General features: G+C 44.4%; 1 protein-coding gene across 5 annotated transcripts in view; it reads left to right on the top strand.

The window, feature by feature from the left end:
- Window positions 1-19,351: 19,351 nt before the first annotated feature.
- Window positions 19,352-27,077, top strand: part of ARHGAP12 (Rho GTPase activating protein 12) — a 76,893-nt gene continuing 69,167 nt past the window's right edge. For all 5 annotated transcript variants that reach the window (XM_080340544.1, XM_080340543.1, XM_080340542.1 and 2 more), the window contains exons 1-2: window positions 19,352-19,450; window positions 26,097-26,850. In XM_080340544.1, coding sequence (XP_080196670.1) covers window positions 26,182-26,850 — 669 coding nt within the window. In that variant the 5' untranslated portion in view covers window positions 19,352-19,450; window positions 26,097-26,181. The remainder of the gene's footprint in view (window positions 19,451-26,096; window positions 26,851-27,077) is intronic.

Here is a 27,077-nt window from a genome sequence, read left to right as displayed (position 1 = left end):
GCAGCCGACAATTCGGGCACCTCACTGTCAGGGAGCATCAGTGACTGCTGCTACTTCTGCACCGGAGAGGATGGTGGTAGGAAGCTGCTTGCTGCCACCTCAGTGTCTGCACAAGCATCCCAGAGCATCAGTAAAAGGGAAGATCTTGTCCTGTACTCTGATTTAATTGGAAAAAGATATGTCACTAAATATTAACTCACTCCACAATGAGATTAATACTTTCCAAACAGCTGCAGATCTCTCCTACTCTCTGAAATATTCTTGTGGGGGAGTGATGTGGAATATGTTCCCCTTTAAAATGTTGTTTTCATTTGATGTGTGTGCTAATGTGTGTGCAATATTGTCACTGAGATTACCCCAGAGTGTCACATGTTGGAAACTCTGTACAGTTTGTTTCTATAATGGTACTTCTTACTGCTAAACATTTTGAACTATTTTTAAAAAAATGAAAAGTAGACAAACTAATATTGGGAAAGTCGTGGTTAAGGCAGGGAAAACATCTCCTGGGGGAAAACCATTTTTATTGCTCTTAGTTTATGAAACACTTCACAGAGGTCAGCCTTTTCTGTGTAAAGATCACACATGGAGATACAGAATGATCTTCTGAAAGTCTCGTAGTATGTTAGTAGTAGAGGTAGAATATCTGTTATTCATTAGGCATTAAATAATTAATGTTAATAACCAAGCTGCTGACAGAGGGCATGGGGTGGTAGGGCTGTGTTCTGACTAAAGCACCTTGCTCTTGGTCTGCCTCTTAGACAAGTTTACACAGAATCTTGCCTCTGCCTGAACTGGGTCCTGGCCCTTCCAGCCTCCCCTTGCAAAGGAGAGCAGGCCTTTGCCCACAGGAAAGGGAATATTAAATTAAAAGAAAACAGCTCCCCAACCCCAGGAAAGGGCACTGTGCTTTGGAAGCAGCCAGCCTGCTCGCTTGCTCGTGGTGACTCACGTCCTTTGTGGCTGTGAGCAGCAGCCATGGCACGAACCTGAATCAGGGTGTTGATGGATGCCACGAGCAGCCTGGGCACGTTGAGATGGAATGGGAGGTGTGGGTAGCAGGGCTCTGGCACACATCACCATTCCTGTCGCAAAACAGGCATGAACCAGGCTCGACACAGGCACTTAGGGACGCTGCATTTGCTTTGCAGGCACTTTTTGAGCACTCCTGGCTGTGTGTGACAGTGTCCATAGTGTCAGCTGTGTGAAAGCCATAACCTTAACTCTTGGTGGTTCGGTGGCTCCGGAGGTGCATGAGGAGGTGTGTTTGGGGGCAGGTGTGTGGGGGCAGGTGTGCAGGAGGAGGAGCTGGGGCACTGGGTGCTAGCAGATCAGTGACTCAGCGAAGGGAGCGCTGACCCAGCGAAGGGAGCATGGCCCAGGCTCCCACCACCACCCAGCTGCGCCGTGGCCAGCGTGGGCACCCGCCACGCTCCTTCCTGGAAGAAGTCCCCGCCACCGTTCCTCTTTAAAAATGATGAAATCACATTGTTTGGGGGAGTATTATCCGTAGTCATATTTTACCAGATAAGCTTCCAGGTTGGGTGTGATGCCAGGCAAGTCACAAGGTTAACAAGTCAGGGTGTTGAAATCTGTTCTTCCTACTTGATGAACGCGTGTACGAATTTCACTCTCACACCGTGACATGGGCATGTACCTCCAGCTGGCCCTCGGCTTTTTGCTGGCACTACTTGCCTCATATGCATTATAAGTTTATACTTCTTGAATGTCTGGCTTGGATAGATCAAATCTTTGACGTAGTCCTACCAACTCTGTGTATGTGAACAGGAGGAAGTATAGAAGCACTCATCAGGACAACAGTAATTAACTGCATCTTCCAAACGGAAATGCACAATTAATGCTGTCTTACATGCTGACTTTCAGTCATACAATAAGAGGGTTTTGATGGCAATTAGGAATTCCAGAATTTTAGGGCAATTTCTGCGCCCAAAATCCCTCTCAGCTTGCACAAATTGTCCTGGGCAGTATTAACCTACTGTGCAGCATCAGCCAAAGGGGCTATTTGCATCTCGCAATAACTCTCTTGCAACCTGATCTCCAGAGAGATGGCAGTTCTTCTGTGCTGCAGCACATCTCTGGGTAACAAAGTAACCCTGAGCCCAGATGAGAGCCAGACCTCTTCCTGCAAAAAAGTCAGTGAATAAGGAAGGTCCTCCTGCACAGCTTTCCATGCTTGAAATCTTCTATGCAACCTCCAAGAGTCCCCTCCCTCTCTCTCAAGCTTCTTCCCTTCCATGGAAAGCAGAGAATGGACATGCAACAGGAGGCCCGGGGGTCCAACCCACCAACCCGTCGAAGAACAGGGAGATAGCGGTGGCAGCACCTGAGCAGCGCTTCCCTCCACTGCCGTCACCACGAGGCCATGTGAATATCGCACACGGTGATGGTGAGTCCCTCTCCCTGACTGCACCTGGAAGAGACCTCCTCACCTGTCCTACAAACATGGAGCATGCTGAGCCCTGCAGGTCCTGTGCTCTGCCGTGCTGGAGGGACCCGAAGCCTGAGAGCTTCACAGAATCATGTTTTCTTGCTCTAGGAGTCAAACACAACAGGTTTACAAACACTAGCAGCCCTTACCTGCCACCTACCAGTCTGAGGCCTAGATCTCAGACTTGCCTATGCCATCAGAGATGTGTGAACAAAACTGACCTGTGCCTGCCTCAGTGCCAGTGGCTCAGCAATGGTGTCCACTGAAACCACCAGGTTCCACCATTTGTCCACGAGTATCCTGCCTTCGTTATTGCATATGCAAAATATCTGTCCCAGATCTGGGGCACCTTTGCGATGACTAAGCTTGTGAGTCACCTACCAATAATATTTGCCATTGCAAATGACATCCAGAAGGACAGCACTGCCTGGCTGATGCCACCACATTCATCCTCTGGTCCTGTCAAAGGTTTCTGGCATGATTGGGCACTGCCAGAAATTTTTGGCTTGGAAACTGTCGAGGGTTAAGATTGCGGGGTGACAATAAAACCCTGGCAGATGTATTGTTAACCCCCTCTTCCCCCCCCACTTCCCCCTTTTGCCCCTCTCTCTCCCCCCTTCCACTCAGGACAGGCGATCGGGAGAGAAAAAGAAGGACAGAGAGAAGAGAGTTGAAAAAATTAAAGATGTTTTACTAATGCTACTAATAAGAATAGAGAAAATAATACAAAATATACAAAACCAATCTTGAAAGTCTCAGCAACTGCAGAGCCGGCACCCAAAGTCCTGGATTAGACTCCACAGCCAACCAGAGCTTGATTCAGTCTCTCACTAGGCCTCAGTTCGCAGGGACGACTAGCAAGGTCCTCTCCTAATGTCGGCCATAGGGAAAAAAGGAAAAAGGGACGAGATCCTCGTGATCTCCCATTTTATATGAAGTATTCACGTGAATGGAATGTTATACACCGTTGGTCAGTTGTTTCTCGTCGCCCCTCTCGCGAGATGTCCATCCATGCTTATCAATAAGTTTGCATTCCATTGCTAGGTTTTACCAAAACATGTGTCTGGTTCTCCAGGAAAATGCAGTTAATATGAAGGCTTTAGCCGACAGGAAAAAATTCACTGAAAGAGAAACTTGTTTTTAACAAAACCAGGACAGAAACTCAGCCTGGGATTTCCCGGTGTTTGGGTTTTCTCAGTAATGGTGACTGTTGGGGTATTATCATTGTCACCCCAAATGCAGGGAAAGGCCAGACTAGCTGCGTACTGACCAAGATGGGGGCAAACAAGTAGTGTCCCCTTTGAAGCTGAAGTTTAAAATCCTGTCTCTTTTAATATGCTGAGGCACTGAATAGAAGAGGGAGCTTGGTGCTGGTGCAAACAGTGCAGTGCTGCATGCCTGTCAGAGGAAGGACAGCGAGGCGGATGAAGAACTCCTCTGTTTCCCCGTTAGCACTACTCTTTCTTTTTGATTTTCAAGAAAGCAAACTTGTTTTTTTTCCAAATGCCTCCCACCTCTGTGCCCCAAACTCCTGTCGGCTCATTACAGTTTTTCCAAAGCATTTTGAACTAAATGCTGCTGTCAAACCTGTCCCCAAGCGCTGCTGGTACTGCTGGATCAGCTTATTTAACCTTCTACCACTTAATGATCCTTGTACAATACTTACTGTTCTCACTTTCAATAATGGGAGATTAATTTAATTATGCATCTTTTTCACATAGCAATTGTTATTAAATCTCTGAATCCTGATGCAGCATTATCAAGCAGTTTCTACCAGCTGCTACAGCAGTAGGGCCTGATCCACAGACCACTGATTGGTTTTGTGGAAGTCACACAGGACTCAAGAAGAACCAAATATTACAAATATTATTTTCACTGCAGACTTTCCACAGGTCACTAAACCAACACCAGCAAGTGCCATTATTATTTTGGACCGGGGGCAGCCTCAGTGAACCAAAATGTTAGTAAAAGAAACAAAGACCAGAGTGAGCAGTATGTAAAATTTGCAGGTGTTTCTTTTAGGATAAAAAAAGCTTTGTCCACATAAACCATCCCACCTAACCCAAAGCAAAACATTTTTGTTCCTTGCATTTATAAAAACAGAAATAAGGAGAGGCTCCATACACTGACCTGCTCCTACACACCCAGATTTGTCCCCTACCAATAGTACCTCACACAGCAGGAAGAAAAGGTAGGAAAAAAAGAAACATTTTAAAGCCATATCTGACCTTTAATGTCAGTGGAGACTTCCCTGGCATGGGCTGGCCCAGGGGGGTTGGGGACAGCCATATATTTGGAGGCCAAATGCCTTGGGAGATACAGTTGTTCCTCCAGCTCTCCTTCTCCCTCCCAGAAGGTTTCCAGGAAATAATGTGAATCAAAGCCTTTGTAAGGAGAAAGGAGAGGGGGTCACGGAGACAAGCTGGAGAGGACGATGCCAGCCAGCGCCACGCTGACAAGTCCTCCCTCAGAAAGCAGCTGTGTCCCCATTGTGCTGGGTGAGTGACAAGGCTCTGCCAGGATGTCACGCTGACCCAAAACATTGTCGCTGTGTCCGGTTGACTAATAAATCATGTCTTTTTCAGGGATGCTCTCCTGAATAGCTGGGTAATCGCTGCTCATTGGCTAAATGCTCCATAATGGGTGAGGTTTCATTTGGAGTAGATGCGAGTCTCTGATGCCACTGGTGAGTGGTTTTCAGTGCTGCAAACTGGAAGTGCCTCTGAGCAGGGCCAAGAGCATCCTGCAGCATCCCCCCTCTGTGCTGGGGACAATTGTCACCAACAAATAATCATGGTTTTATTTGGTTTTGATGGTAGTTTTGGTTTTGTGTGGTGGTGTGGGTTTCTTTCCCTCCCTCCCCCTTTTTTTCCCTTCTCCTAGAAATAACTATTTGGGTCAAATTTATGAACAGTTTTGGCATGACTGAATTACTTTTGGAGGAGAATTTGCAATTTCCTTCTAAGAAACTGCTGAGATATACCTGTTAATTACTATCAGCTCTGAGGATCTGTGGGGCAGGTGGACACCATGTAGAAGAGACAGAAGTGAGACAAAACATTTTCCAAGCAAAGATATAATTAGAGATTAGAGAGACTGATCCTACTGCATAGTATAATTAGGAGCTTATGGCGTGGCATTGGCCTGGATTAGGCTTGACAGAAAAATCTCTACCCGGCTATAAAAAACCTTCCACGTTTTGAAATGGAAACCTGTAAACAAAAGGTCTTCACTGTCTTAAACCCACGTCCTACAGCAGCCTCGAGCTGCTAAAACTGGTGTGTTGAGGAGTGAATAGTAATTTGTGTGGTCTCGTGGGTCAGAGGCAGAGAAACCCCTGACGGGAGGTGACCACCCGCCCTGTCTGCCGCTTCCCTTCCCTGCGGAGACACTGGTTCCCGCTGAGCCTCCTCTGGAGCGCTCTGCTTGGAGTTCCTTTGTCATGCACTGTGGTTCCAGCAGCAAGGTTGCTCACTTCCCACAGCAGCTTCCTTTCTCCCGGCACCACTTTTGTCTTTTATCTAGTATTAATTCTTCAGCAGGGAAGCCACCTTTCTACTGTGTTATATCTACACTTGTTCACAGCGGAATAGATAGCAAATGTACTTCTCTTCCCTTGTTATATACTCTCCAGCACACAGGTGTATAATATAATAATCTGCATTTTATGGTCAATTAACAGGAGTAAATCCATGTGTGAAATACATGTAACAAAAGCCCAGTGTGAGAAGGCCCTGCAGCCTCTGCAGGTCTATTTTCTGTTTCTCTTTCTGATGCTCAAAAATCAACGTATAGTAAAGTTTGAGCAGCCTTCACATGTAAGTGCCAGTCAATAAGCAAAAATCTTGGCCAAATCAAAGGCTTCTTTTACTTTGAGGAGCATTGATTTTAACAGGGTCATTTGTCTTTCTCTTGCTGTGCAATCACAGAATGGAAAATTGCAGAATTTACAGAAAATAGACAGTCATCAGCACATCATTTTGTCAGACTATGATTTGTCTGGAGACAAATTACTGTCAAATTTCTTCAGCCTGGAAAACTAATGTGAACACTGTCTAGTAATTTTGCTAAACTTCCTAGCATGTACACCAAGCCAAATATTCAGGACACTAAAATGAAGATATTTAAACACGTGATTTTAATTAAAAATTATTCCAGAGCTATTACTTGGATGCTCAGATTCATCCTCTTTTAAGGTATTTTTTGGAATTGTTTTGTGTAATGGTTTAATTTTAATTTTATCTATAATATGAACTCAATCTTTGTGATACACCATAGGCTTGTCTAATAAATGTAATTGTCTCCCCTCTACATTGTATTTTCCTTGGTCAAGATTATTACCCCCTTGAGTACTTCACTTAGCCTTTTGCTATCTGACAAGCCAATTAAAAGTTATTTGAAATGGTAAGTAAAGAAGTAAAAGAAGATTTAGAACTATAAAAAGTAAGCTGTGTACTTCTACAAAAGCACCTATCTGGGGGATATTAAATGTCTGCAATGTACAGTCAAGAATAAAAGGTAACACAGCAAATTGGAGCTGTCATTTCATCTCCCATGAAGAGATTAATTAATTTTCCCTTGACAGTGATAGCGGTTGAGCTTCAACAGAACGGCACATGATACGACAGCATAAAAGCTTCTTTCGAAAGTGCATATTGATAGTCATCTGCCTGGGATCCTACAAAGTACAGTAGATTTTTTTCCCAGGTTTGGCCCATCAGGACCATTAGGTGGTTTGTCAGAGGCCGCAGAAAGGCTTGGGAGTTCCTGAAATGGGAGCATATCCCTATTCCAGAGCAGGTTTGTGGGTTTGTTTTGGTTTTTTTTGGTTGTTGCTTCCCCCCCCCGCCCCCCCGCCTTTTTTTTATAAGATATTGAAGATCTTACTGTTCCTAAAGTATGTGGTTGTTTAGGGAATTTTATATGTGCATCTTCTCCCTTGTGTTTGGGATTAATTAACCTTTGGGAGAAAAGATCTTCTTGTATATCTAACAAAATGACCTGAAAAGATCTGTATTTAAGGGAAAGCCCACCAGCGGTGTGACATCCTAGTTCTGCGTAATGACCCAGTCGTCGCTGCACGGCGGTTGCTTTGGGGTTCACCCAGAGCCCCAGGGGGAACTTGTTCCCACAAGACCCCCCAAGATGCCACTCGCGTTGCAGCGAGCCCCAGCTCATGGCTCAGACACCCAAGATAAGGAGCCTGACTTGACTTCCAGGAACTGGGATGAGTTTTCCAGCAGATGGCAATAACCCATAATGGGTGAGTGGGAGGACTGGGGGGGTTTGCGCAGCGATGGGGCAGGACCCTCCCCAGCAACCCCACCAAATCCCAGTCCTGGTGACGGGGAGAAGGGGAAAAAGCAGGGAAGAGAGAGCAAGGCAATGAATAATAGATTACTAAAATCTAGCCAGCTAGAAAGTGCATACACAGGAGAGGGGAAGAGTGCATAATTCATCTATAATTGCTTGAGGGAGGATTTTAAATAAAGAAGAGAGATGGGTTGCACATTCCCTTTGCTTCATTTTTAAGTCTTCCAGTGGTAGAAATGTGTTTTTGTTCAGCCATCAGGGCCTTAGTACCAAAAAGTGACCCAGCTGCTGTCCTGGCATCTGTGAGGTGATGTGGCTGGTCACACATGGGATGCTGTGGTGTGACTAAAGCGTGACCTAAAAATGACTGTTGCCTGCAATAGTGCAGGCAAAAAGTGGTGAGTGTAGAGGATGCACCTTTAAAAAGACATGGACAAAAACCTGGAACTATCTTGGTGATGGTTATTTTATAGGTCCTGAAAATACTCTGGAGGAATCTCTATCTTGTGATTCACTGCTAATCATCCTTGCAAACCACTGAATTTATGTGAGGTGGGCTTTTGTCACAGTAAATAAAAACCTGTTTAACTTTCTTGTGTTTCTCCAGAATAAACAAAGGAACAGGAGAGAACAACATAGGTTGTCTAACCTGGAGTCTATAAGGATGTTTCCTTGGGAATCAAGCATGTTCATGTCCAGAAGTGATGATTTTATGTGATAAACTTACACTCTGCATTTGTCAAGATTAATATCACCTCAGAAAGCAACATAAATACAGATCCATGCTGTCAGCTCAGAAGTCTGTTTGTGCCAACACCCCGTCTCTGAAAGTGTAAAAAATCAAGCTCTTCAGGAGGAACAGCAGATGAGACAACATGCCCTGGCTTCCCATTCACTGGGGCAGGTACAACAGGCTGGTCTGTGCTGTAGAACCGGAGCGTTCATGACGCTGCTGTTCAGGGCTGCCTACCTCTTGTCTTCTCATCTTGCTGCACTCTTGGCCTCAGAGAAAGACTTTGGCAGCAAGTTCCATATTCTAGTTTGTGTGAAAACCTTTCTCAGTTTCTACTTCGTAACATTTCAGTATCACTGAATGTTCCTTTTTTTTGTTCGTTTGTTTTTGTTTTCCCCTTTTCTTTTTACAAAAGAGCGCACTTAGAAACCTTTGATTTGCTTTCTCCTCACCATGATGTTTTTTCTTACCCTGTTTCCTTGTACTGGTCTCTATCAAAGGTAAATTATTTCAGTTTCCTAAAGAAAGGCATAAAAAGAATGAAGAATGGGTAATGCCCACTCATAAAGCATGCAGAAAAATACTGAGCTACTTTTGTAAGAAAAAGCGGTTCTTCCATGTTTATGTCTGTCTTGCCCTCTTCCAAGTAGTAAATTTAGAGGGCTCAGGAAAATCATTGTTTTGGGTGGGTATGTGATTGAGATCTTAACAAGAATGTAATAGCAAGTACAATAGTTGAAGACATATATATATCTGTTAAAAATTAGTAACCATTTGTTATTTACCCACCACTCTATCAGTGGATTTGTTTTAACTCCTGCTGGCATGACAGCTTCTCAGCCTTCGCAGTAACAACCTGTTTCGTGCTTATTTTTGAATTATCGTGTGTTCAGCACCTAACGAGATGCGGTTTGTGGTGTGCATGGAGTATGTGGTCCAGATCACCAGCTCTGCATTTATTTTACTATTCTGTTATGATGAAGCTGATGCTGAGTGGTGAGCACTAGTGTATCACTCAGTGCCAGATGGACTGGCACAGAAAACTGCAGTTGGAGAGACCTGCTCAGAAGTCACCGTCTGGCTCTTTGTTTTCTGACCATGAGACAAGATGCCTATAGATCTTGTGTTTCTTTTAGTGATAAATCCTGGTAATTAATGCACTAAACAGTTTCTGTTAAACAAGAGTAGGAATGGATGATTTATTTCCCGATGAAGAGTAAAATCACAACAAATGTGGTCTCATTCATTCAAAAACTTCGTAGATTTGATCTGAAGTAATGTGAAGGATGCTGCGTAGGGAGAGCAAAGGAAAAGCAATGCCACTGTATTCCCATCACGAAGTGGGGGGAGGGGACGCCTCTCTTTAAACATTCACTTTCAGCATGGAAGATGCAGGTTCAGTGTCTGCGTGGGGGGATTTAAGCCCCCTCCACTACCTCTTTTTTAGTCCTTCACCACTAACCGCCACACTATTAAATATTCTGGGGTGCTTGCAATCCTGTTGCTGCTGTTCCACTTAGCATTAATAATTAAATCTTCAGCGGCAGAGGGACTGAGCTTCAGATATCTTCCAGCCTCGAGGAGCGCTCCAGGCTGAGAAGCATTCACGTCCTTTGTTGAAATGACTGCTCATGTATTTTCCACACCCCAGAACTGTGCCAGCCAGAGGGACTGAATGTGCCCCACTTTAGAGTGACTGTCTCATCGTTAGGATGCTAATCTGGAAGAGATCGTAAACATGACTTTAAATCCAGTTTCTGCTTCATTTGAGCTAAACGACAAGGTCTTTGTTTTGCTATAAAACCTCTCACATTTAAATTTATTTTGACCCAACTCAGGGCCTGGTTTTGATTTTGTTCCCCGCCTTGCTTTTTTTGTCTCTGCAAGACGCCTGAGAACTCTCCCTCCCTTTTCATTAATTGCAAACATAATGGTAACAAAACTCCCAGCCAGTGAACACCTCTCACTTGGCTTTGGAGTTTATTCATCCCTAAGGTATAGCTATTATTTCGTAATTGGAAGCACCTTCTAGGTATTTTTTTATCAGTAGTATAATAAGTATAATAGATACTTACAGCTGCGCTACTACTTCTGTGTAAACCTGCCTTGGTGTTAACAGCTTTAATCCTGGCTCAGCTGTTTACAACAGCTCTGGGGCTCCTCCCTTCCAGGACATAGTTTCATCCTGACTGAAACCAGCATCCCACACAGCATCACTCATCACGAGGGCAGACAGGTGCTGCACCAGGTTCTTCCCACTCTGCAGGAAGAGATCATGGCCTCAGTGATGTAAAACAGCGGACAGAGCACACGTATAATGTACTGCCCAAGCTATGACCCAGTATCCACCAGGCTTCTAGACTTCCTAATTAGGGACTGAGCTAATTAGAACTGGCCAAAATATCCATATATTGGACATGTTTCTATTTCACAGGCTTCAAAAGAGATTTAAGCCTCTTTCCCTTCAAAAAATCTTTATATTTGCCATCAATAGTTGCACTGAAAGGTTTAGAATTTATTAAATTGAAACCTGACTTCTCAAATGAAGTCTATAATTACATGGATCAATGGTTTTGATGAAAATAAGAGAGTTTGGGGTTTGGCTTCATGACAGCGATACGGGTAAGAAGTTTCCACGAACGCTTTAGGAAGCACCAGCACAGTGAAAGGCTGAGCCTGGGGGAAAAGGCATTAGACAACAGCTGTGGTGCAGAGGTGCAATGTAGTGTCACAGATAACACGGTCTTGCTTTCCCCCCTTTCTTTATCACAGAGCATTGTGAAGTCACGCTATGATCTACCCAAAATGTTCCAGGGGATCTTTCACGCCAGCTTGGGGTGTAAACCTGTGCTGGTCTGGCCAAAATACGACAAGTTTCCTTTCTTTCTAATGACACATCAATTTTTACTATTTAAAAAGCACAGACAAATAATAAATACCCAGCCAATCCCTTTAGATGAGTTTCTCCCATGGTTTGCTCTCTAGTGAAAAACTTGAATGACTCATTTCTGGCCAGAAGCAGCTGAGACAACAGAACTACGGGCAGCATTGACTCTGTCACCTGCAGCGTTATTGCTAGCCCAGCCTCAGGACAATGAAATACTTCATAAGGGTTTCTTTTCCCTTTTCAGTGGAAAACAACTGGGCTAACAGAAAGAGCAAGGAAATCCAGTAGAGAAACTTCCAATAAAGCAAACGTAAGACAAAATGAGGACTTGCTTTCCTGAAGATATCTCTATTTGAAGAAGGAGCGACAGGGTTGGAAAGGGTTTGGTCCCTGAACTCCAGTGACTTCTTGGGAATGGGTATGATATGCTGAAATTACTAAGAACTCTGAGCCAGCACATAGTTTCCTTCATACCAGCCCACTCAGGGCCTTGAAATAACTTTTTTGTCAGAGGCAAAACACAGAACTGAAAGAAAGAAAACACAGCGTGTGAAGGAAATGTCATAACCTTCTACCTGACTCCTCCTGCAGTAGCTATCACTACAAAAGGTTTGTTTTCTCTTTTATGAAGCAGAACTAAATAGAGAAGAGTCGATGCAGGGGCTATAAATGAAGAAAGCAACTGGAGAAATAAGAATTAAAGGTGGCACCTGCACTAGTAAATTAAACATAGTCACAGGCACTGGAACTTGATCATCTATACTGTGAAATTGTTTGAACAGTCCTTCCCACGGTTTGGTCAGAGGCTAGCTTACTGTCTCCCACACATGTCCTGCAATGAGACCTTTCCCAATAGGTAGTTCACATGTGAACAGCAGATTTCAAAAAGTAAGAGCTCTGTGGCTGTGGGCCCTTCTGGACCAGCTGGTGTCACTGGGAGATGCTCAGACCTGGTTGACCAGTACAGGCACAGCCATGAGGACCTTCACATTTCTTCTTCCTTTTACGTAAGCAACCAAGTCATGCCTTTTCTCCTAAATGTATCTAACAGCATCTTGAAATGAGTTAAGATTTTTCCTGATTCTAGTGCTCTCTCTGAAGCCATTCAAAAACTCCACCTTCCTGATGGCAAGGAGCTTTAAAAAAAAGCAGCCAATTTCCATTCTTTCTGTTTAGACGAAAAAAGCTTCTGATGGTGTTTTCCCCTGACGTATTTACAGAGAGGAATCAAAATCCCTCTTCACCTTTGTTGTGTACAATTAACTACAAGAGTATGGAAATGGTTAGGGACCTCGCAGGTGATGGAGTGCACTATTCACATATTTCAAATAGTCTCTTCCATGCTGAATGATTAAAAAAAAAAAAGTATTTTTTGCCCTTGCTACTACTGGTTATTCCAGTTCTTATTTCTATCCTGGGCAGAAAGCACTTCCTAATTTCCAACTCGCATCTATTCACAGCTCAAACAGGATTGCCGCCCTGCACACGCAGTGTTTCAGCAGCCTGCCCAGACCCAGCCAGCCCTGGGCACTAAGGCTGGGCCTGTACTAGAGCATCACACAGGCCCAGGCTGTCCTCTGGCCCCGGTGAACCGGCAACATCCATCAGCTGAACTCTTCCACCCTCAAAACCAGAGTGCATGTACCCAGAGTGCCTAATGGGAACAGCCTCTGGTCCGTGCTAATTCTCCGACTGCCGGAACATGGAGAGGTCAAGTTTGGCCAAAACCATGTGCCAAAACCACACACCAAAACCACGCCAGGGAACACGCTAACAATTCAACAGGGTGGGTGGCCCCGTTTGTTTACCAGCACAGCCACAGCCTTAGACTGTGATTTGCAAGAACATTTACTGAGTTGAATATCGCAGTTGCCAGATGATATATTTTTCTGAATGACTGGGGTCCACACAGTGAAACCTCTTCCATCAGGATTGCTCTCTGGCTCTGTTCTCTTCAAGACCAACCCCATGGTGACCAAGTAAAATCTTTTAAGTGAAAATATCATGCTTATGGAACAAAATATTTCAAAGAAAAACTGAAATATAACACAGGGACGTCTATTTTTCTGAGGATATATAGGATTTAATTCACTTTAGGCAGCTGAAAACTGAAATTTTAAGTCATCCAATTTTTATCATGAATTTGACTAATTCTTTTCTGAACATGAACATTTTTGCCATTCACCAGTTCCAGCAGCAATGATTTCCACTCTTTAACTATGTCAGCAGACTCTAGAGTGCAACTGATCTGATCACAGGTGCCTACTTTAAGATGAAATGAATTACACTCCAGGCTCCTTTGTAACTCCACTGAGTATCAAGGGAGCTTAGACATCTACCTTAGATGAAGATACATACTAATAGACACCCAAAAAACTTGGGCAGGATGAATTTTTTCCCTGACTTTTAGCTATGCCTGTTAAGCAGAGATGAATCCCAACTGGTCTATCAATTTCTGCTGTTCCTCAGAAATAGGATTCAATATAACTGGACAACGTCATATATCTTCACTTTGACCATCTGCTGGGAACTTTACTGGACGTTTAGAAGCCCCGGTGGCTGCAGGGGGCAGGATGAATTTGACCTTGCAGCGTCAGAGCACCCGGAGGGGAGCACGTCACTCACTGAGCCACCCCCGGGCCTTGTACTGGAGCAACCTGTGTGATTTGGGGAACCAGAAACTCCCTCGTGTATCCTCTTTAAGCCTGAATTTTGTGCAGTATAACAAAACGAACTTCAACACAAATAAAACACTTAACATACAAGGTTTTATTTAATTCTTTTTGCACAGCTATGTAATATCTTTATATATCAGTTCTGCATATCAGTGTTTCATAAACACAATTCTTTCCTTTTCATTAGATAAAAAATAAGCTACTTAAAATTTAAAGACACTGCTGTAGGACCCTCCTTGATTCTCCAAGGCATAAATGGACATTTACATTGTTCTTTTGAATATCAGTAGATTTCATTGTAAGTTTATCCCAGGAAATGGATTTTCTTTTTTAAAGGTTTAATCGTGCTTTTTAAATGTTTTGTCTCTTAGCTCAAACCATGGCTAGATGAGGGTACAACTAGTTGTGCAGAGCTGACTAAGATTTAGTCAAAGGTTTTAAGTCAAGGTAGCACAAAGAAAGGTCCTTCATCCATTGTCTGCTTTAGCGGTTCTGTCGGAAAACGATGCGGTACCTTTCTCTGCTGTTAATTCATGCTGTGACTCAGGCATCTCTTTGTGCTTAGCACAGAAGTGAGACCATCCGGAATACTACGCTCACAGGAAAAGCGATAAACAGTTTAACTTTGCAGGTAACTAGCGAGCCTGGTCTTGGCAAGAGCAGAATTGAAGGATCTGTTTGACCAAAACAAAGTGTTACTTTGTTCTTTGGTAATGCTGACAATCAGATAGTTGTAAAAAACCCTTCTTTACTTGCAAACTGAGACTGCTAATACAAACAATAGGCACATTTGAATTTTTGTGGCAGCTTCCATTGGATGATTGCAGAGATACAAATACCGAGCACCACAATGACCATGTGGCCAATTAACAGAATAAAACAAAAAAGCACGCTTTGACCACAGTCCCTTCTGGGTAATTCAATTTACAAAAATAATCTGCTGGCAAGATGGAAAAATCTTACAAATTCCTCCCCGATCTTGCACAGTAAAACAAATTCTCTTCTCTGAACTGTGGATAAAAGTTCCTCCTTAAGGCAGAGAACATTCCTTTGTAGTGTCATGGTGAAAGAAGTTCTTCGCTGAACTTCTGGGAAATCTGGGTTCCTTTTTCTATACTCTTTACTTTCTTTGTTCCCTTTTCAATTGATTTTCCTTATAATGCGCAGTTATAGAAATAAAATGGCTCATCTGTTAGCTGAGACAGGAGATGGGGAGTAAATTGACAAATCCATGCAAAAAGCCCACAAGATCTGCACTTTGTTAAGAAGTGCTTTTGTAGAAGTGAGAAAAAACAGAAAGGAGGAATTGATTGTAGATCTGTAGGAGGTAAAAGTATTTTTAGATAGAGGTGAGAGGCTAGAAGCTGCCAAAAAACATGAGAGTAGGAGCAGAGTAGATAGGAGGTGCCCAAGGTAATAGGCTTCATATCAGGCAAGTTGAACCATTTTATAAAATACACTTGCAAGTGGTATTTGAAGTAAAATAAAAATATTTTCTGTTTATATCAGAACTGTTTGCTTAATGAAGTGCATTTCTTTGTCTCAATTCAGAATGGTTTCTCTAGTGCATATCACTACTGAGGTTATAATACCAACCACGGACAAAATGTCTGTGAAAAAAAGGAGTGCAAAGCAAGGAGACAGCATGATGAGCAAGGTGGATATTTGCAGTATCTGCCTGTTAGATGTGAGAAAGCTTTTTGTGTTTGCTTTCTCAGTCATTTCCGAAAGAAAGAATCAACACAGTTCATAATGTGATTAGTCTGTTTGGCAAAGGGGGGTGGCAAACAATGAATGAACAACGCAGATTTAATACCGATCATGTTTTAAGCAGCACATTTCTGCTGGTTACCTAACATCAGTCCTGGCATTATGAGTAACAGGGCAGCAATGTCCAATCTCAGATATGCATTTCAAATTAATTAAAACATGACACGCATCTAAAATTACTGCAACCGAGGCATAAAATAATGGACAGCTGAACTTGTAGAGATTTGAAATAGAGGACTCTGGAGAAAAAAAAATATAGCAAATAAGTAAAATGGGATTTTGCCCTCCAAATTTAATAGGATCAGATCCTGGTATTTCAAAACTTTGAATCTAAGGAGAGAAAGCATTCTTTCTTTGTCTAATCAAACACCAAAAATGGATTTTTCCAAGACCGGATTTCCACAACAACTGAACTTTTTCTCTGTGGATTTGTATTTTATGATAGATTGTAAGTACTGAGTCAACTTACCCACAATTGTGGCATTTGTAACGTCATTTTCTTACGCAGCTTCTCCTGCCCCTTATACAGCTGCCTGCTTCTCCACAACTTCTGGGAGCTTAATTACCTTTGAGACCACTCCCTTTTGGCAAACATGGTTAAATGTGGACAAAGGTTTTGAAGGACATAGGGTTAACAGGACAGACGGACGCAGTTCAAACACCGACTTTTCATAAGGAATCAGTTTACAAATACAGAGATTGATGTCTCTGTGTGTGAGTTATGATATAAAACATTCAGAATGCAATAGGTAAATGAATTAAGAGTCCTGTAGTTTCTACTACAGCTCACATACACTCCATGAAGCAACCGTAGTTGCCAATTCTTTAAATGTGAGATTCATGAGGTCACTACGTGTACCTTTCCACCGAACACATCCATATAGTCCCATTGGAGGTATCAGTGTGACAGCGATCTTTCATCTTCAGAAAAACAACTCACAGTGAGGAAGGTCGTGAACTCCAGTTCTTTGCACTCCAGTGAAATGGCAGAGAAATCCTTCACAGGCCGAACACGCAAGAGATGCTAAAATTGGAACTTGGGCTGGACGGTTTATTTGTAATGTGGAATCTTTCATGACAGTACTTGGGCAGGGACTCAAAATGACATATCTTCTGGCACCTGCAGCTCTATTATGCATGCTGATATTATGTGGGACCATTGGTTCAACACTGACTCAGAGGGAAGAGTGCCTCAGACTGAATCACTAATGCTGTATCCTGCAGCACGCGAGTGAAGCCTTGGCAGCAAGGAAGGATAATTACAATGTGGTTACTATGACTGATTTTTAGATGCTTTTATGTACACCTCAGGCTTGTCAGTACGTAAAATGCAGTCAGCTCACTCAGGAATACAAAAAAAAAGTATGAATACAAAGCTACTTTCCTTTTACATGTTTATTTTGCCTTTTAATGACAAATAAGGACATATTACAGTATCACAGTATGTTTGGGATTGGAAGGGACCTCAGAAGATCATCTAGTCCAATCCCCCTGCTGGAGCAGGAACGCCTAGGTGAGGTCACACAGGAATGTGTCCAGGTGGGTTTTGAATGTCTCCAGGGAAGGAGACTCCACAACCCCCCTGGGCAGCCTGTTCCAGTGCTCTGTCACCCTCACCGAGAAGTTTCTTCTCAAATTTAAGTGGAACCTCTTGTGTTCCAGCTTGATCCCATTACCCCTTGTCCTATCACAGTTTGCCACTGAGAAGAGCCTGGCTCCATCCTCGTGGCACTCACCTTTTATATACTTATAGACATTCATAAGGTCCCCCCTTAGCCTCCTCTTCTCCAAACTAAAGAGACCCAGCTCCCTCAGCCTTTCCTCATAAGGGAGATGCTCCACTCCCTTACTCATCTTCGTTGCCCTGCGCTGGACTCTCTCCAGCAGTTCCCTGTCCTTCTTGAACTGAGGGGCCCAGAACTGGACACAATATTCCAGATGGGGTCTCACCAGGGTGGAGTAGAGGGGAAGGAGAACCTCCCTCGATCTACTAACCACCCCCCTTGTAATACACCCCAGGATGCCATTGGCCTTCCTGGCCACAAGGGCACATGTTTTTTCCCTTACAATGGAAATACTAGTCTCTAGCCGGCTTTTTCCAGACTGGGAGTAACTATTGAAGGAGTAGGTATGGCAGTGGTGTCAGCCTTACAACACCAACAGAATTTTAATTATGATGTTCTGTAGACAGACAGCACGAAGTCAAATGATCTTTGGTGTCAAGGGGACATTTTCACAAGTATTCAGGCTAAGACACACAGAAGCAAAGCTTTAAGGCATTTGCACTGTTTACCACTTGTCACATACCACCTGATAGAAACATGAAAGAAATATTCAATATGAAAATGTGTCCGCATATTTAGTTACAACTATTGATGCCATTTTTATCTTTTCCTCAAATAGAGTTTCTGTTTCTCTCTTTCAGTTGCTTGTACTGCTCAGGTCTCTTCCCATTGCCTTTCCCTTCAGCAAACATGTTCTTCCCACCTTTTGAGGATTTTACTGTTCCCTTCCTTCTTCCGTGTGTTAAAATAATCAAAGAAAAAGTTAGGGCAAACATTAGTCTTGATTAGATTAACAGATCGCAGACAGTTCACAGATCTCTGTGCCATTGTTTCAGGATGTTTGCAGATTTATTCGGATACCACTGTATCAGTTACAGTCAGCTCATGCTTTCAAGGTTATCCTTGCAACCAGGGGGACTAGATACTATTTTTATTTAAAGAGAAAGATAGGATTACTTACAATTTGAAATTGCCGCGAAGACCACATAAATGTGCCCAAACTGGACGCTTGAAAACTGCTACTAATATAGTAAGACATACCAAGCACTGAATGGGACTATTTCTTCTTTCTTTTTGATCAGACAAATTAGAAATTGTGGTTTCTTCAGTTATCAACTATTGAACACTCAGACCCCTGGTTGCAGCAAGGAAGGGGTGTAGTTTTTGTTTTCCATCTGTTCTTTCTGTTCCGGACAGAAAGGCCTAGATATTTCACATTACCATATGAATTAGAACACGGTGTTATCGCTCTGGCAGTCGCACCGGGTGGCTTCAGACTAGTGAGGGTGGACGGCGGGACGGACGGACTAAGCGGGACGCTCACCGATTTGCAGTTACGAGCAGCAGCCCCGTCCGGGAGCCGGCCCGCGACCCCTCGAGCCTTCCCGGGCCCGCTGGGAGGCGGCTCCGCGGCCGCGGGGCAAACCCCCCGTGCGGACCCCGCCCGCAGCGGCACCGCCCACCGCGGGGTCCCCGGGCGGGCAGGGCTCTGCACATCCCGCCAGGCTCGGCCTCGGGCCCGGGCGCGTCGCCCACCGTAACCCGGCCCGCACCGCATGGCCACCGCAGCGCCCCCCGAGTGAAGAGCTGCGGCTGCCCGGACTGGCGGGACAGAACCGGACCCGGCCGGACCGGAGCGGCGGGAACCGGGTCCGCCACACCCCCCCACCTCTCTGGCCCCGCCTCCGCGCCCCGCCCCCGGCACGTGACGGGAGCGGTGACGCCGCCGTGCCCCGGAGCTGACACTCGGCTGGCGGGAGGGGGAGCGGTGAGCGGGAGCGACCGCCGGCGGAGCGGGAGCAGCGGCAGCGCCAGCGCCGCTCGGCCGCGCCGCGCAGGCAGGTGAGGGGCTGCGCCGCTCGGCCTGGCGGGGGAGAGGGACACGAGGAGGAACAGGAGGGCAGGGAGGAGCGCGGCGCCGCCGCCGCCCCCGGGACAGTCGGGCAGGGCAGGGTCCTCTGTGGCGGGCGGAGGGCACGGCCGCACCCGGGCCGCCTCACGGCGACGGCCCCGGCCCCCGGCGCCGCCCTCTCTCCCTCTCCCGGGGCGCCGCCGGGAAACGCCTCCCGTGCCAGGCGGCCGGCGGGGGGTCTGGGCGGCGCCACCCCGCGGTGCCCCCGTTGGCGGCGGCGTCTTCGTTCCCCGAGCGCCGCCGGGAGCGCCGAGTTGGCGGCGGCGCCGGGAGGCAGGTCCGCACCTGGCGCTGCCGGTGGGCCCGTGGTGCCGGGGGTGGCGCGGAGGCCGGGCAGGGCCGCCCGACCTGCCTGGTGCAGCCGCCGCTCACCTGCCGGGGCCGGCGGGAAACAAAGGGAGGCGGCGGGCAGCGGCGGCCTTGCCCGGGCCGCCCCGGGCCGGGGGCTGTTTGGCGCCCTTGTATTGACTCGAGCGCCGCAACTTGGGGTGGCTCGGCCGGGGCGAGGCGGTGCGGGTGTGCTGCACTATTTATAGCCGGTCGTTGGAGTCAACAACTTAACAAAAGCCCGAACGAGGAACGAGTGGTCTGGCGATGCGCTGGAAGCTCGTCCAGGTGCGGGGTGCTGCGACGCGGCTTGAAAAGTTGTCCTGACAGTTGTTTAAAATGCATCGCTTATTCAGTACTATGAGTCACGGGCAATTATTAAATGGTTACTTATTATGCCTTTAATTTTTAAGGAAGTGTGCGCTCTGGGAAGCTAGTTCACTTGGGAGGAGCGCTCCATTTCTAACCTGTGTTAGTAATCTAAGAGGAAACTGTAAAGGATTAATTTTGTGTTCATAAAGTTTATAAGTTGTCTTTGTTTTGTCTATATTTGTTGTTTGCATTTGTGTCTTTGCATCTATTTTTATACATCTTTTGCATGTTCTAGATGCACACTTTGCAGATGCTGTTTTTTACAGGCACTGGTGAGGGCTGGTTGTGTGAAAGTATCAGCTGAGGAGGTAGTTGTGTTGGATAAAGAGCGCTGCCCCTTGGGGAAAAAGGTATGAATAGGGTTGAGTTCTGGCAAGGTTATTGTGGGACCACTCTCCCAAGCAGTGGCTGTGCAGTATAGCTTGAATCCCAGTGAAAACTGCCCAAGGAGGAGCAGAATCATAGAATCGAGTGAGCTGTAGCCAGGGTATCTCATCTGGCCTGAACTGATAGGAATTTATCCTAATTTAGCTTCAGTAATTGAGTTTATTTCTGTATCAGCACAGTGAAAGGGTTCATTTCAGTAGTGGGTGAAGTTTGATGCTGAAAATGGAAAAAGATTACACAAGTCAACTGCTGCTGCTTTGTAGGACACTGTGAACAAGGTCACACGAAGAATTTTAAGGCGATTGGTTAATATCCTCGGTGGCATTTTTAGTAACTTATCATCTGTTCGTATAAGTAAGTAATGATTCTGTAGCCATGGTAAGGTTTCTTCCAAGAGGAAGAGAAAAGAAATAGTAAAAAGTCTTTTTGGTATATCTCAAGTCCCACTGAATTACCTGATTCTTGAAGATTAGAATAAAGTACTCTGTGCCTATAAAGTACTCTGTGCCTGGTAATTTCAAAAGCAGAGTATGAAACACCTATTGTGTACCTCCTGAATTTTTTTTTTTTTTACTCTTTAGTTCTAGGATAATGCTGAAGTTAGTGGTAATTATATCTAATACGATATATGATTGTATTATGTGCATATTGTATGTAGATACCTATCTGTGTGTGTTAGGACCATGTTTCTTTCAAGACCACTTGTGTGTGCTTCAAGATCAATCTAGTGAGCATCGCTGTGCAGATAAGGTTGAGTGCTGTCAGGAGGTGACTGTTGCTGTAGGGTTTAAGTTCCCCTAGGAAAGGCCAACTGAGCAAACCTAAAGCTCTCCAAACCCAGCCTGCCTAAGGGGGTCTGAAGCTGTCACTGCAGTTACTTGGCTCTGGTTCGAAAAGGTCTAAATTTGTGTGGATGTACATGAAATCTGGCGAGAGGCAAATGTTTGTGTGATGCAAATCCCTGGTGCTCTGTTTGTGTCCCCCAGTGGACAGAAGCTGCAGCAGGGAAGGAAGCAGCTGACTTCCACAGACACAGAGCGTTGTAGGAGATGGAACGTTCCCATTGGAAATTTGAGCATGAGAAGATCCACGAATGGGTACAGAGTGATGGAGTGGAAGGTCCCCTCACCGCGGGTTGCTGGGCTGCCCAAGGTCTCGCACCCAGAGCTGTGTGTGTGATCACGAATGTCCTCTCTCTTTAGGGCAGTACGAAAGTGCTGTGAGAGGGTGGAATGTATCACCACATGGGGATGTGGCCCACCATGAATTGGTTACCCTGTAGAATTTGGGTTTTATTTGACTGGAAGAAAAGTGTGGCCTGAGTCTGTTTTTTGGTGTTCATGAATAAGTTTTTTTAGGTCTTTGTCAGTGAGGCAACTCATTGTTACTAATCTCTTAATCAGGTATTGAAACTTTATTAAATAAGTATTAAAGCTTACAGATATCCTTTCTGGAAGTAAACAATTTTTCATCCTTTAATTACGTTTCTTCAACTTCACTGAAGTGGGTGCCATCCAGCATTAGAGGTAATGGTACAGAAAAAGAATATACAGTGAGATTACAAGGTCTGACCTGCTGTATTGGGTCAGTTCGCTGTGAATTGTTGACTGACAATGAAGTCAGTACTCCAAATGTCAACATTGTGCATTCACATCTGAATTATTCTAAGCCCCTTAGAGTAGAGGTTTGGCCAAGATTTCCATGCCTCTTTAGCCCAAGATCTATGAGGGAGATACATGGACCCTTGAAAGGACTTCACAATCTCCTGGGCTGTGCATAGGGTGCAGGCAGTCAGCCTTCTCTGGCACAAACAGCTGCTTTAACAAAATTCAAACAAGATCAAACTCAATGCATTTGGATCTGTGAAATCAAGGCCATGGTAGTTGTTTGCAGAGCTGCAGGGTTGATGTTGATATTTGTTAAACTTACTGAGAAAGGTTTCCCACCAATAGTATAGGTATGCCATGTATCTCGAGGGCAGAGAGGCCCTACAGAGGGATCTGGACAAATTGGAGAACTGGGCAATCACCAAGCGCATGAAGTTCAACAGGGGCAAGTGCTGGATTTTTGCACCTGGGACACAGCAACCCTGGCTGTACGTACAGAGATGCTGGAGAGCAGCTCTGCAGAGAGGGATCTGGGGGTTCTGATCAATGGCAAGTTGAACATGAACCAACAGTGTCCCTGGCAGCCAAGAGAGCAACTGTGTCCTGGGTGCATCCAGCACAGCATGGCCAGCCAGGCAGGGGGGTGACTGTCCCACTGTGCAGTAGTGCGGCCTCACCTGGAGCACTGTGTGTAGATCTGGGCAACACAGGATTAAAAGGATATAAAGCTACTAGAGAGTGTCCAGAAGAGGCTATGAAGTTGGTGAAGGGTTTGCAGAGGAAGTCATATGAGGAACAGCTAAAGTCGCTTGGTTTGTTCAGCTTGGAGAAAAGGAGACTGAGCGGAGAACTCATCCGGCTATAGCTTCCTCAAAAGGAGAGGAGGAGAAGCAGACATTGAACTCTTCTTTTTAGTGAACAGTTACAGAACCTGAGGGAATGTCAGGAAGATGTGCCAAGGGAGGTTTAGGTTGGACATTAGGAAAAGGTTCTTCACCCAGAGGGTGCTGGAGCACTGGAACAGGCTCCCCAGGGAGGTGTCACGGCCCCAAGCCTGACAGTGTTTGAGAAGAGACTGGACAACACCCTCAGACACATGGTGTGAACTGTGGGGTTGTCATATGCAGGGACAGGAGTTGGACTCGATGATCCTTGTGAGTCTCTTCCAACTCAGGACATTCTATGTTTCTAGGTATCTCTTGCTTCTTTCTGTTGAGGTAAAGAACTGGAGCCTTGCTTCATCCTGATGATGTGATCTGTTTATAGTACTGTTGTAGTGTTCTGGCCAAGCGCAGAACACAGCCTGTCTCTTTTTGATCGTGTGTTCAAATTACCAAATGTTTGCTATTGACTTGGTAATTTTGCAGCTTGGATGAAAGAACAAAAAATTGTGCCGCTTTTTTTTTTTGGAAAGGGGTTAGGCTGCAAAACTGACTGCAAAAATGGATAGAGCTATTTTTGTAGCTGCTCTATTTTATTTATCTTGTATTTCTCAAAATTGTCTTACATATTTTAGGCATAAAATGCAACTTACTGAACCTGTCTTGAACAAATGTTAAGCATGCATTCTTAATAAATAGTTATATGGAATTGGCAAAAGAGAAATTAAACATCGAAGGTTTGAAACACCCGGTCGCCCTGCGGGAAACCACAGACTTGTGTTCTCTCTTTGGTTTCTGTATGGGAGAAGGAAAAAGTGTGAATGGATCTTCTAACATTTCAGCTTCCAAAGTGGCAGACCTGGGAAACACTTGAATTTTTCTGGTATATGACCTTGAAGCTGTGAAAGGGCTTGGTAGCAGCTTTGAAGAAGTGTTGGGAGGAGTCAGGTTTAGCAACAAAGAAAAAATAATGTTTGTATGACAGAGCTTCCAAAACTAGAGTGGGAATGGCTGCAGTGTGTTCATGTTTACCTAATGCTACAGTTGCTAAACAACTGCAGAACTGGGTTTAAAAACACCTATTTATGTAGAACAGCAGGTAAGCAAGTTGTTTTGTACAGAAGCTGTAAATAGACTGTAATGCTGTGAATTTCAGTGTGCCATTTTATGGTGGAGGGAGTAAATGCCAGAATCCTAACATTGTTTTCTACTGCTTTATGTTCCTGCTGTCAGTTGTTGAATGTGGTACCGTCATTCCAATGAAATTCTATATCTGACCTTGTATTCCATTGGAGTTCTGTAAATGATGGTAGCTTTCAAGTCACCTGTAGGAAGTATAAGAAGATGCATAGTGGGAGGAAGACACAGAGGCACAGTATAAACATGGGCACTTCTGTCTTGGCATCATACTTTTGCTTTTTTCTTCTTTTTCTACTGAGTTATGTGGGATATACTTCCCCCCACCACCCCGAGGCTCAAACCAAATAGAAATGGTGAAAGAAAATCTGAAGAGGTGTTAGGGGTTTCTGCTTCAGCTCTCCTCAGAAGGTCCTTTATTTAGTTGTTGTTTCTGTCCTCACTCCTGTGCTGGGTAGCGGAGCTCCCTCTGCATGTGTGTGCCTGCATGGAATTGCATTAGTTCCACTCTCTGGCAGAGAAAACACTACAAATCTCATCACAAAGTCTTAACTTGCAGAGCTGCAAGTTTCTGCATAATTTTTCTTGTACATGAAACATGCATTTAAAAAAAAATATTTGTTAATCTTTATAAGATTAAATGTGGTGGCATTTTACTTGAATTCTCTTGCGTTCTATTTGAATGCTAAAGATCTTCCCCTTTACTTACATGCTCTGAGTTTTCAAGATGAAGAAATCAAATCTTTCATGTCAGTTTACTATGTTGTGTTCAGTGTAAGTTGGCAAGACTGATGCTTATCCACTCATGAATTGTGACATTGAAGCTACATCATTAAACAGAGACACCTTGTTTTCATGGGTGTAGATACAGTGGTGGTTGTCTGGATAACAGGATGCTAAAAGTCCTTATCAAAATTTTCATGTATTACTCTTTGATTTGTTATTAATTTTTTTTATTTGATTTGTAATCTTGTTTCATTATTTTTGTGTTTTCTGTTTTAGCCCATAAAATTTTGGTTAGATCAGGTTTTCTGTAAAGTAAATACCACTAAAAGCTCTTTTAAGAGCAAAGTAAATACATGGAATTTAAACCACTGAAACCAAAGTATCTTGGAAATGTTAAATACTTTTATTTAATACTACCATGGTTACAGATTACATTGTACGTTGCAGTTCTACTGACAATTTAAAGCAATAAATAAAAGAGTGATTATACCATGTGTTCAATAGCCCACAGCTGTCTGCAGCGGCAGCACGATCTGCAGCCGGTGCGGGCAGTGTAGCTCCCTCCTCATCCTCTGCTCCACGAGGTGAGGCTGGCGGGTCTGTGGGACCTGCAGCGCACAGGACCGCGGTTGCCGGCCTGTGCTGGACCTCATGGCAGGAGGGAGCACTGGAGGAAGATTTAAGGGATTTTTGTAAGGAATTCTGGGCACTCTGAAGGAACTATTGAACTGAAAGATGAATCAAAATAAGCAAAGAATAATATTCACTTTTTGAATATTTTGGTTAAAACCGGTGTAGTTACACAGTTCCATAAAGCAATTAAGCCTGTGTATAAGCAAGAGATTGCCTCTGACTAGTCCCCCTGACAAGCCCGTGGTGATCCACACTGTTTAGTAACAGAAGCAACAGGCATCATGAGCAGCTTGCTAGTAGGAGGCTTGTGTGAGTAGGAGAGTTAAATTGGTGAGTAGGTTGCTCTACTGACTTCGTTTTATCACTGAGGAAGGTATCTGAACATCTTGCATTTTTCTGTCAATTTATTAGTCTGAGGTTGACATAAATTGAACAGGCAGGTTATTGTTGAAGTTATTTTCCTCTGAAGTGCTCTTAGACAATTACTGTATTACTTTTTCTTGCAGCTCTGATTATTACAGGAAAATAACACTTCTGGAACAGAATGCGGCTTACCTTTTGCCTGAAAAGGTGAAATCTTTTCAAACAGAAATGGCTGATAAAGGTGGGAAGATCCTTCCAGGACAGCTGTACATTGAAGTGGAGTACGACTATGAGTATGAGGCCAAGGACAAGAAAATAGTAATTAAGCAAGGGGAGAAATACATCTTGGTGAAAAAGACTAACGATGATTGGTGGCAAGTCAAAATAGATGAAAATTCCAAACCCTTTTATGTGCCAGCACAGTACGTGAAGGAAATACCACGAAAAGCGCTGATGCCACCTGTTAAGCAAGCGAGCATGCTGCAAAATAACACTGTGAAGTTGGTGCATGGACTACAGAGATCAACTGAGAATGTGAATAAGTCACCAGAACTTTCTAGTTTTGGAAAATCTTCTCCTGTTCAAGTGTCTTGCTTAGTTCGAGATGCCAATCAAAATCTGGGACCAAACAATAGCCCTGGTCAAACTCTTGGTTTGAGTCTGGACCTTACTCAAAACAATGGAAAACTTAACAATGAGTTGCAATCTCCTAAGGTTTCAAATCAGTATAGAACCGTCTCCATGGGTCATTTCCCATGTCCAGAGTTCTTGGAAATAGAGAAGACCAGCTTTTTGCATGAACAATCTTGTGATTCAGCAGGAGAGGGCTCAGAAAAAATTCACCAAGATTCTGAGTCTGGAGACGAACTCAGTAGTAGCTCCACAGAACAAGTGCAGGTAAGCTGAATACTGGTCCCTGGAGATTTGTGTGTTGTGTGTGTTGTAGCGTGTGAGGTTTTTTTATTTTTGTTTTTTTACGGGATTTCTTGGTACTCTTTTCAGTTTTATTCCTAACAAAATCGGATTGTTGAAGTAAAAATGTATTGTCTATGCCTTGCAGAAATACTTTGCTTTGGGGATTAATTCTACTCATGTTACCCTGTGACTGAATGTGACCGAAATGC

This window comes from Nesoenas mayeri (genome assembly GCF_963082525.1).
Source record: "Nesoenas mayeri genome assembly, chromosome: 2".
NCBI lineage: Eukaryota > Metazoa > Chordata > Aves > Columbiformes > Columbidae > Nesoenas > Nesoenas mayeri.
This window is presented reverse-complemented; position numbering and strand designations above follow the sequence as displayed.